Here is a 15,661-nt window from a genome sequence, read left to right as displayed (position 1 = left end):
GTTGACCGATGGCTTCAGCCTTCAGAACATCTGCAGCAACATCATCAGAGGCTGCACCGCCTGACGATAGAATCAACAGCTGGTCCTTTGTGTCTACCGTGAATGGATTCAGGAAACTGCATACCGCATCCATGGTCTTCTTCACCAACCTCTCTCCTTTTCTCACCTCTCTGGGACGTACATCACGATGCTTAGTGTCCTGTCCGCTGTCTGTCATGTGAGCCATACCAAGACATGCATCAACGTAGAGAGACCTTTCGTGAAGGGTGCGGACCCACCTCTGATATGCCTGGTAATTGGTGAGTAGTCCAGATATACCCGCACCAGCACCACCATGAGACTTTGCATGTCTCATGAAGGTTTCCTCCATTGTCTTGTCAACAGCACAGCGATTCCCAGGGATAAAGGAGCGAGCAACACTGATTGCTCCTCGTCGAATGAGGGTCAAAGCTCCCGGGTGCGAGCTATCTACGTTGGCTAAGAAGATGGAGAAATACGACAAATACCTGGCGTAGTTTTGGCCACCGAAGCTGAAGAAGAGGGGAGTCATACCGTTGATGGACGCAACATACAAGACAAAGTTGTTAGTCTTTACAGCTTCAAGGAGTGAGAGGACTAGACGTACATGGTCCATGTACGACACCCAGAGCTCAGCAGTTTTCCCCAATCGTCCCTTTGCTACACTCTGTCGAAATGTATCATAGTTATCTATGACCTTCATGATGAGTTCATCCGTCGAGACAGCTTCTAAGGTCATTTGACTGGGGGATTCAACAAGATCTTGCAGTCTTCTAGTTGAGTCGTCAGGGAGGGACGCGAACAGGTCATCAGCATTAGTTTCGTTGAGGTATTCCGCCAAGAGAAGCCTCTCCAAGCATTCCAGCATAAGTTTATGACAGTGTAACGCTCTGTCATAATTCTTTCCCGACATCACACCTGTGATAGATCCACTACCGATCAATCCTGCTTCCAGGAGGATATCTGACAGACCAGACCCAGCCATCTTCTTACCCATAATTTTCATGTAAGCACAAACAAGGTGGAAGGTGCCTATTAGAATGATGTGACTTTCGTACTTGTCGGGGGAGTTCCATACTAGGGGGAATGCCTTCATGCATACCCCCAAATCGAATGTGGTAATGACATAAGGCTGGCCAACTTCTCTGGTGGCCTCTTCAGCAGCACGCAAGCATTCCTGGACAGTTTTGTACTCGGTAATTGGTTGATTGATGACGGGATAGTAGTCTATCGTTGTGAGCTTCTTTGGTATTTCACCTGTCTCTGAGATGAAACCGGTCCAACCAGGAACTTGTTGTTGTGTTTCTGCCTTGAGACGGATCATGATCCATAGAGTCTGGAGTTTGGTCGATGTTCCTCTTTCTCCTACAGATCCTGGATATTGAAGCTGTTTTACTTGAAGTTTCGGGCTTTGTCTTTTGGTCACATAGCAGTCAGGTAATATGGTTGCTTCCGTCAACTGCAGAGAACGCCGTTTGGTCCTAACTTGAGTTGGCCTTGCTGGACCAGATGCGGCATGATCATCACTGACTTCTTGCATCATGATCCCGTGTGCTGTATGAACAGAACCTTTTCCTGTCAGATCATTCACCAATGAGTCGAAATTGTCAAACTCCGAGTGGAAGACAGACGGCTCTCGTGGTGACCTGATGATTTGGTTGGAGAGTTGTGTCGATGACTTCATCACTGATTCGGCCAGTGCAGTCTCCAATTCAAGTGAAAATGAATAACTCTCACAGTGTCCCATTCTATTAAGAAGGGTTATGAGCTTTTCACTTCTGTATAGATGTCTCAGGGACGTGCACATGATGATGTGTTTTGGAAGCTTCCAAGAGCCTTTGGTGGCAGCGCGACAGATATCTTGGCCGATTGATTGAACTAATCGCTGGCTTCGTTGTGACCTTGCTGATGTTGTTCCAGTTATGATGTAGCATAGCAGCTTCTTGAGTGAATCTGGTATAACATCGTCCATTTGTTGGAGATCAGAAGGACTTGGTGGCCATTTCAGTTCTGGGGCATTCGAGAAATCATCCAGAATTGACAGTCGTAAATGGCTACCTGCACTCTCAATCATATCTCTTGATCCCAATTTGAAGGCTTGTTTCACTGCTGTCTGGACGTCAATTGCAGTGCTGAATATTATGTAGGACTTTCCCAGATCACAGAATGATAGTCTCTCCCTGAAAGGCTCGTGGTTTTCAAGCTTCAGTTTTAGTTTGCTGGCTCGGTAGTCAGGATTCGCATATTTGCTGGTTTGCAGGTTAATGACATACATTTGCCTCAGGTCGGATAGTTTCATTATCTTCTTGGCCATTAACACATCCCTTTCAATGGCATCACATACCACATCGAATGCCTGTCTGTGGGCTTCTTCTAATTCTCCTTGATGGTGCTGTGCCTCTTCGTCAGTACTGCGCCATTTCTCTGGCTTTTGCATATATTTCATACGGCAAGTTTTGTGGAACTTTGCCTCAGAGGCAAAAAGATCATGGCCTCGGATCCTCATTAAGAGCGTTTCATCTTGCTTCATTTCAGCCATCTCCAGTACCGGCTTCCAGCCTTCATACTCGAACTGGCTCATCCCCTGGGTAGTCCAACTGCCATGCACTTTCACTTTTTTACGACTTTCCGAAGAACAGAAGATACAGTCTGGCTTAAATATGATCTTGTCACCAGAACTAGTACGGGCCATCCGCTGAGTTGTGGCACCAGTTGTTTCAGATGTACCTGCAGTAGGAGGGTTCAGTCTGTCTAAGTTCATCGTGAAACGCTTGTAACACTCCCAGTGGAAACCATGGTGTTCGGCCAGAGATTCAGGGACCAAATCACATGTGTCCTTCATCATATGCGGAGACTGTGGGGGTTGTGCAAGGCGTCTTTCTTTGACCTCCTGCAGCTTGGCCAATTTCTTCTCAGAATTTTTGAGTCCAGATAACAAGTGCAACTCTCCATAGCTCAGTCCCTTTACATGAGTTATGCACACAATGGGTGGTTGTTCACTCTCACGTGTACGTTTCGCTCGCGCCGGATGTTCCATATTAGCGTTGTTACTTCACCTGCAAAACACATCAAAATATTGGTAAGTACCAAGCTGAATAATTATTATAAATTGCATCTTAATTATAAAAAATATCTTATATTGCATACTTAACTATGTAAAAAAAGGTGTTTAACTTAACTAATTGACTCGTTCTGTCGCTGTAAGAGACACTTAAATAACATAATTGTACAATCTGATGATCTCAATTTACGCAGGATACAAACATGGAAGGATCTGCATGCCATTTTCGTCAAAATTCCTGCAATAAACTACAGTGATACATCAATACAACAATATATTAAGTAACACATATTAACAATACATAGATTTGTCATGTGTCCAACATATATGTACATGATATACGTGGCAGCATTTGTAAATTGACAAATGCAGCATCGCCTACAATATCACCCCATACCGGTAGTATCTTTGACACGCTGTATAAAAAAGAGAATTGAAGCTATGGGGATGTATCTGGTATCAAATTAAAGCTGATATACAGGAGAAAGCCAATAAAATATATATGTAAGCATATCAGGTGTAATGTGTTCATATTATGTGTGTAAGATGAAATAGTACGGTCGATACCGAATTATGTTACGTTAAAGTGGGGTACTGCTATTCAGCACTAGTTATGACCATTAAGGTACCATTATAAGTAATGTGTCAATATTCTATGATGATCAGTAGATGAACAGCTTTCTTTTGGTATATAACTTTTTATTCTGAGTTAATATTAGCAGGCACAAATACCAAAAGAACACGTGTGTCGAATATGGCGCAACGCGGATTTAAAAATATGCTGTTTTGAGGGTACCATCCAATATAGGTACCAAATGGGTAGTGAGTCCAAGTTTATTTACTGTTACCAGTTGATTTCCACCCCAGGACACCCCAATGGTTCAGAAAAACCCAGGGTCGGAGAGTTGTGGGGGGGGTGCAGATGGACCATACCTGGCCCGGAGCCTAAAGGGCGTTACGATTATTTCAAAGCTCCGGACCTCTATCCATGAAGAGATGGAGAATTTTCGAAACATTTTGAAAGGGAGGAAGAAACAAACCTCGTTGGACAGGTTTTTATTGAAACGCCCTGCAAGTGAAAGCGAGGAAAGTGTGGCGAAAAGGGCAAAAGTTATCTCCTCCACCTCCGCCAGCATCTTCGTCTGATCTTCAAGGTAAATACACTGTAGCGCGATGCTGCGCGCGCTAATGCTTACGCAAGGAGCAAGCGGACAACGCGGTTCATACAAGTCTTTATTCAAACTGCAGCACTAAGCTGCTCAAGGCTGCGCACCCCGTCTATATCCTGAGGCCACGCCTCTCTCCCCGGCGTGGCCCACCCCCACTTGGTGTGCGGGGTGATGTCACCACGTCAGTGCTTTCGCGTCCGCCACAACACTTAATAAAACCAGTTTATTTCTTTACATTGAAGGAGTCTGGATTCCAGCAGAATACGGATAAAAGGATGGCAAGGCACAAACTCGTCCGAGAAAATGTTTATTCGTAAAACCAACTCGGGAACACTAAAAAGCCCGTTTATCGGGCTGCCTTATAAAGCAAAACCAAAAACCCAAACCGAAACCGAAAGCCACGCCTCTCAAGCGAGGCATGCTTCAGTGGTCACGTGACCCACAGGTGTAGCTCATTATACCCGCACGCGCGGGACGCTTTGGCGGTCACGTGACCAGCCACTCTGGCGCCGGGGATCCCCGCCGGTGACGTCACCGGCTGGAGCAAGGAGATTCTGATGCCGGTCTTGCTTGGGGGACCCATGGGTCGCTACAACATTCTCTTTTATTATGAACAGTATATACGAGGTCGTGCTTGTTTATACATTATTTGTTATTTATAAAGTACATTTTTCTTATTTAAAAACACGTAACAAAAAAAATTGGTGTGGTTTTTTGGGGGCTGGAACGGATTAATAGTATTTCAATGCCTTTTAATGGGGAAATTTAATTTGAGAAACGAGCAAATTGAGTTACGAGCTCGGTCACAGAACGAATTAAACTCGTAAGTCAAGGTTTCACTGTATATAGTAATGACTTGCGGTTGGGATTAAAATCAAATGAATCCATTGTTAGTTCTCCAACCTTTAATGAGCAAACACCAAGCAACTGCTCGACGTTTCGATCAGCAACACGGACAAACGTGCATCCACTGACCTTTCTCAAGAGTGAAGCAAAACAACTCTGCACCCTCCCTTATATAAGGGAAAAGGGGTGGGGACACCGAACCACCAATCAATACCATTCTGGAACAACTCGTGCCATTCAAATTTAAACCGGACATCAAAACCGTTGCAACACTGAAACCACACCTTGGGATGTTACATCAAAACAACCGTTAAATCACACGTTGAATCAAACAAAATGTAGCATAATTCAAATAAATCGATGAAAAAAAACAAAACAACATGATTGGTAATAATTTATATGCTTGGTGATGCAGTTTCTGCATGAGAGGGCCAAGAGATAGTGGTAAATCCAACACCTCCTCTGTGAGCGACATAAAAGACTCCTCCACATGCCATGCCTCCAAAATCCTCCTCCTTCGTTTACTGGGGTTTGCCCCCAAAATGCTGGCACTATCCCATAGCGGAACATGGCCAGCCTTCAGACCATGTTTGGCAATGGCAGATCTCTTTGGATAGTTTGAATGAGATCAAATGGAACGAGATCCATTTGATCTTTGAATTTGATATTTGAAGGCCTTGCGGTCCTCATTGACACGTTGTCTTAATGTTCTCCCCCTGCCCAGGTCATTCCTTGGAAGCTTATCCTTAACATGCATTAGTGCCTGTTTCATGGTGAACATAGGTTTGTAACTTACCCTCACACCTGCCAATTTTAACACTCTGCCAATCCTTTGGGACACCCCCGGCACAAAAGGCAAAACACAATAACCTTTTGGTTGTACCCCTGTGAAAGACCTGTTGCGAGGCTTCGCCAAGATCGCATCCCATTTTGGTAACAATCTGTCCGGGTAGCCATTGCTCTTCAGTACATCTTGTAGATGTTTTATTTCTCTCCTTTTATCTTTGATTTGTCGATGGTAAATCACATGCTGTTTTAAGGAGGGTGTGCACAACAGCTCGTTTGTGGTCCATGGGATGGCAAGAGTCAAAATCCAAGTACCAGTCAGTGTGACTGGGTTTCCTGTAAACAGTGATGTTCAAATTTCCTCTTGGACCCCTTGTCACCCAGGTGTCCAGGAAGGCGATGGATCCATTCCGTTCCTTTTCAAGGGTGAAACAGATGGAAGGAAAGGTCTTCCCAATAGCCTCATGTATGTTACTAATTGACTCGCTGGGACAGATGACAAACGTGTCATCCACGTAACGATACCATACACTTGGCTGTGTTATGAGGGATGGGATGGTACATTACTCCAACTCCTCCTTCACCATGTGTGCCACCACAGCAGATACCCGGAGAGCCCATGGAGGTACCAAACACCTGTTTATAGTATATCCCGTTAAAAACGAAATACGTGGAGGACAGGCAAGCATTGAGAAGACGCACACATCTGTGTGATTTAACATGCCACCCGTCTGTTTCCAGGAACTGTCTTATAATAACAGCCTCCCGGCCACCTCAACTGCCAAAGCTCTGGGAACGTTGGTAAACAAAGACACCACATCGCAGGACACCATGGATTCGTGCGGTTTGATGGTCACATGCTTCACTTGCTGAGCAAAATCCGAGCTGTTGCGTAAAGTTCGCTCTGTTTTTCCCACCAAATGCCTGAGAATATTAGAAAGAAACTTGGACAAAGCATATGATGGTCCATTGATGCATGAGACAATGACAATTCTCAGACAACTTCATATGCCGGGAGGAAGAAAGGAAAGAAGAAGAAGCAGGATTTACCTAACGGTGCGCGCGTGCAAGCGTCTTCAACCCTGTGGAAATTAACTCACAAAAACCTGATTTATGGTACAAAAATAAACGCGGCTTTATTGCCGGATCCCGATACAAAGAAACGCACTGGTACAGCTAAAACCCTTAGTGAGCGCTCTTACACACAGACTTGCACAACAGACAAATGGTGAGGATAAAATAAAATAAACGTTGTGTTTGTGGGTGCAGGCTTATCTCCGTCTAGCTGAGGTGTGTCAGGGTTCGTCAGGTATCGTCGGCTCCAAGCATGCAGTCCGGACGCGGCTCCAGTTGGGCGGGAATTAGGCCTTGATGCGCCCTCGTTCCCGCTCCACCAGGCCCATGTACACCGCTGCGTGGCAAGCCTCATGTCCCCGCGAGGTCCCGTGCATGAATGCCGGGTAAGAGAATTGTCGGCGCTCCAACGTCTATCAAACATCCAACAAGCAAGGGTCCAAACGGAACGAGATCCAATACAAGAGAAGGCGAGAAGGGAAGAGAGGTCCGGGCAGGAAGGAATCCAAAGACGAGACGAAGGAAATGTTGGCCAGCGAGTTGTTTTACCGGCCGTCTTGTGACGTCAGCTCTCCCTCCCCCCAATCAATGCGTCGCTTCTTGACCTCTCGAATCTCTTGATCGTGTCCGTTCCCTCTCATTGGCCGAGCGCTTCGCGCCCTTGGTGTCATGCCATCGGTCGGTGGCCAATCAGTGTGGCACGTCCTTCACCATCCTTACTCTGCTAATGAGCGATCTGCTTATTACTCGCCCCTCCCCCGGCAATCACGACTCCTTCTGGGCGTGCCTCTCGGCCTGCCTGTTTGGTGTTACATTACCATGGTGTATTACTGTGCGGCCGCTTGCTGTCTGTACTTCCGGTCAGGTTTTATTAAATGCTATGTGTGGTGCTTTTAATGGTGGGATTCCTAACCTACGTGTCCATGTGTGTTGCCATATGGGACAATGGATAGATCACAGTGAGAACGACGTACAATGGAATTTTATCCTTATGCCCTAATCTAGTCAACAAGCCTCAGCCCTCTCATGGCGGGGACGAAGACACAAGATTAATCCGACATTCGGGCTAGACAGGTCCCTGACTTACATCGAGATGGTTCTTGCTGCCCACGATCATCTGAGCACCTACCTATGCAGATCTACCTTGATCTATATATCACCATACCCAAAATTCATAACAATATATACACAGATTGAATTTATACATCGTGTAATTTATGCACATGACGTCAGCGTCATGTCATAGGGTCAGTGTGCTTCTTTGGTTAAATATATATATAATTATATATATTAATCAGAGGTGATATTTGATGTTTTACTAAATTGTTGGTCAGGGATTATGTTGCCTTTAACCTTCCAATTCATCATTACATTGTCTGCAGTTTATTTGGAGTTGGAAAGGACATTCCAAAGGACAAGCAGGATAGTGCAGAGGTAGCATACTCATCCGTATAGTCTGGGTTTATGGATTCTATACCCAACTATAAACTGTCGCCCTGGTGCTTCAAAGGTCGGAAAGAGCATCAATGTCCTTCCAACGGTATCCTGTGTGCCACCATTCAGCTAGAGATCCCATTGTCTCTTTTGCAAGAGCATGACATTGTGTGCTGGCGAAATTACAAATTCCTTCCATAACCTACAGTACCTATGATAGAGTATCAACCTGTCCAGGGTTTTTCATCCATGTAAATGTTCATGACATAGTGGACCCACTACTACTCCCTCAAAGACTTGGGGACAAGAATAGTTGAAATCATCCTGATGGAGATACCAACTCTCTGACAACCATGTAGTTATTATTATTCCTGTTTGTAACTTCAGGAACTCATTCCTTGGGGACATTCCTCACTATAATTGAACGATGAGACGGTTTCCAGTTACACAGGTCAGATGCATATGTGAGCCATTCTCACAGATCGAATGAAGTGTCCTATGACTTGTTATGAGAGTGCACTAGCTTTAAATACATGTTTTCTGTGTGTATGCAGTTATTCTTCTATTGCGGTAGTGTAGCATAAACATGATGATGCTGTTGTTGTTGTTTTACTTATCCTGGTCATGTATCAGTCTCTGCCATGGACTATTATTGGTCATATGTGTGTAAGGGAATTACAGAGCCCCGATTTGATGGTTCTACATTGTAGACCGAGTTATGGCAGCAATTTGGAATTTGGACAGGGTTCCTGTTAGCAATTACCTACTCTGAGAAGCTTTTTCATTCACCAGCAATCACTGTGTGCAAATCGGTGTCGTGCATCTCACACCTTTTTTATTATTATTTATTTCTTTCTTTCATTGTATGCAAGATCGAGGCTCGTGTAAGAACTAACATTGATCACAAAAAGACAAACTGGCGTACATAAAGCATAAAACATATCATAAAGGGAGTGGGAGGACAATATGGGGAGCAAGGACATCGGGAGATCTGTGGGAGGGAGAGGGCTTGGGGGAGGAGGCATGGGAAGGGTGGGGGGTGTGAGGGGTAAAAAACAAAACAAAACACATGGCCACTGCTAGGACTTCAAGGAAAGAAGTTTGTATTTCAAAAAGTGTATCTGGGGTGAATTAGCGGGGGTAGAAAAGATCAAGGTTTTGGATGGGGGAAGATAAGAGATGGTGGTGAACAGCTGTGTTAAAGACCTGGAGGGAGGAGTGGGATTGAACCTGGAGGTTCAATCCCACTCCTGGAGGGAGACCTGGAGCGAGGAGTGAGGGAGTTTGTTCCAGAGGCGGGAGAAAAGAGGAATGAAGGAGTGAAGGTGAGCAGAGAGCCGAGATTTTGGCAGTTTAACCATCAGAGGGTTTTTTTTTTTTTTTTTTGTATACAAGATCGAGGCTCGTGAAAGAGCGAACATTAATCACACATGAAAGACAAACAGACATACAAAACAAATAACATCGGGAGCGGTAGACAAGATGGGGAGAGAGGGGGAAGGACACAAACACAACATTTGAGAGCAGGGACCGAGAGACATGGAGACATCGAGAGAACTGTGGGAGGGAGAGGGCTTTGGGGGGAAGGCATGGGAAGGGGGGGGGGGGGTGGGAGAGGTATAAAACATATGGACACTGCCAAGACTTCCAGGAAAGAAGTTGGAATTTCAAACAAGGTGGATCTGGGGTGAATTAGTGGGGGTAGAAAAGATCAAGGTTTTGGATGGGGGAAGATAAGAGATGGTGGTGAACAGCTGTTTTGAAGACCTGGAGGGAGGAGTGTGATTGAAGTGAGTGTGGGAGTTTGTTCCAGAGGCGGGAGAAAAGAGGAATGAAAGAGTGAAGGTGAGCAGAGAGCCGAGATTTCGGCAGTTTAACCATCAGAGGGTTGCTGGCAGATCTTGTGCGACCTGTAGGAATATTTGGGGTACAGAGCACAGAGAGAGCTGGGGGAGCAAGGCCGGAGAGGAGTCGGTAGAAGACAGAAAGACCACCTACCTGCCTGCAGTGAGTGAGTGAAAGGCCCTCAGAGATAGCTTCATCGCGGGAGATTCCAATGATTCTGAAAGCTTTGGATTCAACAGCGTGAAGCCGAGCAAGGTGTGAGGCAGGAGCACCAGCCCATAGGGGAGAACAGTATTCCATTGAGCTGCGGATGAAAGCCTTGTATGTGGTGAGGAGCTCAGGTGTGCCTAGGAAGGACTTCGCACGACGGAGGATGCCCAGTCGGCGACTGGCTTTGGAGGCCAGCTTGGAAATGTGGTTGCAGGTAGCCAGTTTCTAGTTTTGATGTAACACCCTATCTTTGAAGCACCAATCCAGTTCCTAGTTTTGATGTAACACCCTATCTTTGAAGCACCAATCCAGTTCCTAGTTTTGATGTAACACCCTATCTTTGAGCCACCAATCCAGTTTCTAGTTTTGATGTAACACCCTATCTTTGAAGCACCAATCCAGTTTCTAGTTTGATGTAACACCCTATCTTTGAAGCACCAATCCAGTTCCTAGTTTTGATGTAACACCCTATCTTTGAAGCACCAATCCAGTTCCTAGTTTTGATGTAACACCCTATCTTTGAAGCACCAATCCAGTTCCTAGTTTTGATGTAACACCCTATCTTTGAAGCACCAATCCAGTTTCTTTTTTTGATGTAACACCCTATCTTTGAAGCACCAATCCAGTTTCTATTTTTGATGTAACACCCTATCTTTGAAGCACCAATCCAGTTCCTAGTTTTGATGTAACACCCTATCTTTGAAGCACCAATCCAGTTCCTAGTTTTGATGTAACACCCTATCTTTGAAGCACCAATGCAGTTTCTTTTTTTGATGTAACACCCTATCTTTGAAGCACCAATCCAGTTTCTATTTTTGATGTAACACCCTATCTTTGAAGCACCAATCCAGTTTCTTTTTTTGATGTAACACCCTATCTTTGAAGCACCAATCCAGTTTCTAGTTTTGATGTAACACCCTATCTTTGAAGCACCAATCCAATTCCTAGTTTTGATGTAACACCCTATCTTTGAAGCACCAATCCAGTTTCTAGTTTTGATGTAACACCCTATCTTTGAAGCACCAATCCAGTTTCTAGTTTTGATGTAACACTCTATCTTTGAAGCACCAATCCAATTCCTAGTTTTGATGTAACACCCTATCTTTGAAGCACCAATCCAATTCCTAGTTTTGATGTAACACTCTATCTTTGAAGCACCAATCCAATTCCTAGTTTTGATGTAACACCCTATCTTTGAAGCACCAATCCAATTCCTAGTTTTGATGTAACACTCTATGTTTGAAGCACCAATCCAGTTTGTATTTTTGATGTAACACTATGTTTGAAGCACCAATCCAGTTTCTATTTTTGATGTAACACTATGTTTGAAGCACCAATCCAGTTTCTATTTTTGATGTAACACTCTATGTTTGAAGCACCAATCCAGTTCCGAGTCGGGTCCAGAATGTCAGAGCTCAATGGCAAGTTTGCTGTATCTCCACAATTCTGTCAGACAGTAACCCTGATACTTGTGCTGTGGAATGTTTTATTGAACCTCAATATATACTGTAAATGTATTAAATTGAGAGAGTGTTAATGTTTGCGTGTGTCCGTATGACTGTGTGTGTGTGTGTGTGCAGCCGGGCGGCCAGGAAGATTACCTGCCGAGCACCGGGGTTAGCAGCAGGTGCAGGCCCTGTGGTCGTGGACGTTTCCATTGACCGTGCGCATTTGCACAGTGAACTACAATACGTGTATCGCCCCGACCCGACTTTTCAATACGCTGAGCCACTCTGGACCATCCACAAGTACGGGATTGTTTGCTTTTGAGTTCAAAGATAACATTCGTTCAAAGTTAGAATGGCTCTCGCCTCACGCACTCATTCTGAACAAAATATCATGATTAACTGAACAGTGAACGTGTTATTATTATGGCCCACTGCGATCATGGCCCATCATGAAAAATCATGAAAAAGGTCAAATATCAATACCTCAGGAATGAGATGAAAAGATCCTGGAAGCTGAAGAGATCAAAATTGTACCGGTGATAATTGGGGCAATGAGAATGATAAAGAAGAACCTTACAGAGATCTTGAAAACCATCCCTGGGAACATGACCACAACCGAACTACAGTTGGAGGCTGTGTGGAGATCAGTGACGATCCTGGAAAGAACCTTTGGAACAAAACTGAGAACAACACAAACTCACAACTTCGTCCATGAATAGCAATCCTTCACTGAAATGGGGGTGGATACTTTGAATCCTGGGAGGACTCCGTTCCACCTTCTAAAACCCAAATATTGAGATAAGAACTAACGACACACACACACACACACACACACACACACACACACACACACACACACACACACACACACACACACACACACACACACATACACACACACATGGATACACACACACACGTACATACATACACACACACACGCACACACACACACATACACACACACACATAGCCCACACACACACACACACACACACACCCTACACACACACACACACACACACATAGCCGACACCCCCCCCCCCCCCCCCCCACACACACACACAACCCTCGTCTTTTTTTTGGCCCTTCCAGTCGGGATCATTAGCAGGTTTTGCTTCACCTCATCACCGTTTGTGATTTGTGTTCCTTCTTGTGACACATTTACCTTGTTTGTTGCCACATCATATATATGTGATTGGCTTTTCATTGCATTATGGTAATAGTTTTGTTATTTCTCTCCCTGAATGGTATTTATTGGTAAAACATGATTTAATAGATATAAAAGACCCATTTTCTGTTTGTGCGTGAACAGTGGTAGCACACCTATCAATGTGTTTGGAGCCAACCTCCACCTCATCCAAGATCCCAAGATTCGAGCAAAGTACAATGGCACGGAGACTCTCAATGTAAGTATTTGACCACTATCTATCATACGTCCTTTTTTTACCCCACACACGCAAAGCGAAAAGCGGGGTTAAGAAATCGGGTCACGTCCGTCCGTCCGTCCGTCTGTCTCATCAGTTTATGATCATCAGTTTATGAACGAGGAACAACTAATTTAAATTAAATGTTATATTTTGAACACAAATCAGAACATGAAGAGGAAGATAAGTCTGTCATTATTACTGTACCTTGATTCAGAGTTCGTCCAGACTGCACATGCGCAGAGAGGGGTGAGATGGGCAGGAATAACTAATGTTAGAGTCCCTGTATAAAGAGAGTTGCGCCATGCGCTGACCCGAGATTTCTGGTCATGTGATTTCGTGGCGCCATTTTGTGTCTAACTTCACCGTGCGTGAACGTCAGCTTGGTACGGGAATGTTGTTTATTGCCAAACAAAATGACTGGTTGTTCTGCTTTTGGTTGTTCAAACCAATCTGGGAAATATAAGATGTATAGATTTCGAAGTGATAAAGTCAGAAGACAAATTTGGGAAGCGAAAGTCAGAAGAAAGAGCTGGAAAGCGATCGACTCCTCGAGACTCTGCTGACTTGCAGCTTGTTAAATCATTACAATGGAAATTGAATATAAATGTCGATAAAACTGAAGTTGTACACTATAGAAATATGGCAATACCACGTACAGAATTTGTTTTACGTGTATTAGACTATATGTCGGCTGGAAGTCCTACACCGGAATTGCTCTCGGCACCCTTTAAAAAATATTGGATATGCCCACACTCCTTTCTAAAAGTTATTAAAATTCAGAGAACGACAGCATTGGTTTGTCTTACTTATAATGTTAGCTCTTATATGCAGTGTTGGCTTGTAATATGCATTGCCATACCACTTTTAATATCACCACACAGCTCTTTTTCACGGCAATAGCTGAGTTTTTGACAAAACAAATATCACCTGTATGTAATAATAAGACTAAATATGTGTAGTAAATTTTTTTTTAGCAGGTTTAGAATATATCACCCCGTATCGCGAATGTACATGTATATCTAATCCGACACACTTAGACACAAAATGGCGTCCAAATTTGAGTTGACACAACTCTCTATATACAGTGACTCTAACTAATGTATGTATTTGATAGGATGATGTAATAGCTGCTGAGGAAATGGTGGTAAAACATGAACTTTTTTTATTTAGATGCCTTTAAACCTTTATATCAAATTAATTATATATTGGAACACTGTAAAAAAACAAATCGCCTTCATAATACTTCGAAGAACCATTCAATATATCGATATCTAGCATTTGAGGGCGTGGCACGTGTATTGGGTGAAGAAGAAGCCTCCATAATCGCTATGTACGATTATCTCCATCAACTCCTCTTTATCGTCGCAATCATCATCATCACCACGGATTAATGGATCAATTAACATGAAAAAAAATTCACACGATATTGAATTTTTTTTCAAAAATTTATTATCCTTTAATAATCATCGTTATTATTAAAGGTAACTTTCATTATCTTAATAACTCAAGAAAATAAACTTCATTCAAGGAAAATAAGCCTGGTGTTGGCTTAAACTTAATTGTTAAAGTGGCTGGCTTCAGATCTTAGGGTCCTGAGCTTGAGCCCCTGTCATGGCGGTAACTAACAATAGGTGGGTTGCCTCAGCCTGTCGTCCTTCCGAGATCGGCAAAATGAGTACCAGTTAGCTTTTGCATCAGCGGCACAGCCGCGCCTTCAGACAATGATGCAGCCAAACTGCCACAGGCTGCATATCAACAAATACGAGTTATTTGTGCCTGTTGTTTGTGTCCTTTATGACGTCCTTAAAAACAGTAAGTTTCCTGTTGGGAATGATTTCCAATTTTGTTTGAATGCCAGACAGGCAGACAGAGGAAAACATTATCTCACTCCTCTCTACAATCAATGTGCCAATTTCAGACCCAATGTTGTGAAGTGAGCACAATCAAATGGGTGCGGTAGAAGATATCATCAATATAACTGTAGAAGATGATGCAAGATGGCTGTAAGCCGCCATTTTAACGGATTTGAATTGGTGGCTTCACTGGAAAGATTTGGAGAAGCATTTCCACAGTGGGGAAAACTATAGGGACAATCAAAGTGCAGGTGAAGCTGTCAACTTGTAAGTTCACAATAATCTATTGCATAACGATATTCCACTCATTTGATTTATTTATCCTTTTTACGACGTAGCCCGTAGGGCAATGCCGCCTGGAACAGCATTTGTCTGTCTGTATGTATGTATGTCCCTTCCGCTGACATTTTGCGGATTTATTGCCTTTAAAATTCATTTTCTCTGCAACTGTTGATCCAATTCACATGAAGTTTTCTCCATATGAGCA

The 15,661-nt window shown here is 43.8% G+C and overlaps 1 protein-coding gene across 2 annotated transcripts in view; it reads left to right on the top strand.

The window, feature by feature from the left end:
- LOC137425632 (plexin-A1) overlaps window positions 1-15,661 on the top strand; it is a 235,555-nt gene that overhangs the window by 172,298 nt on the left and 47,596 nt on the right. For both annotated transcript variants that reach the window (XM_078776907.1, XM_068114238.2), the window contains exons 16-17: window positions 12,024-12,191; window positions 13,207-13,300. In XM_078776907.1, coding sequence (XP_078633033.1) covers window positions 12,024-12,191; window positions 13,207-13,300 — 262 coding nt within the window. The remainder of the gene's footprint in view (window positions 1-12,023; window positions 12,192-13,206; window positions 13,301-15,661) is intronic.

This window comes from Myxine glutinosa, chromosome 4 (genome assembly GCF_964187855.1).
Source record: "Myxine glutinosa chromosome 4, kmMyxGlut1.1, whole genome shotgun sequence".
In the NCBI taxonomy this organism is placed as follows: Eukaryota; Metazoa; Chordata; class Myxini; order Myxiniformes; family Myxinidae; genus Myxine; species Myxine glutinosa.
The sequence above is the reverse complement of the archived record's forward strand: the minus strand, read 5'-3'. Positions and strand labels throughout refer to the sequence as shown.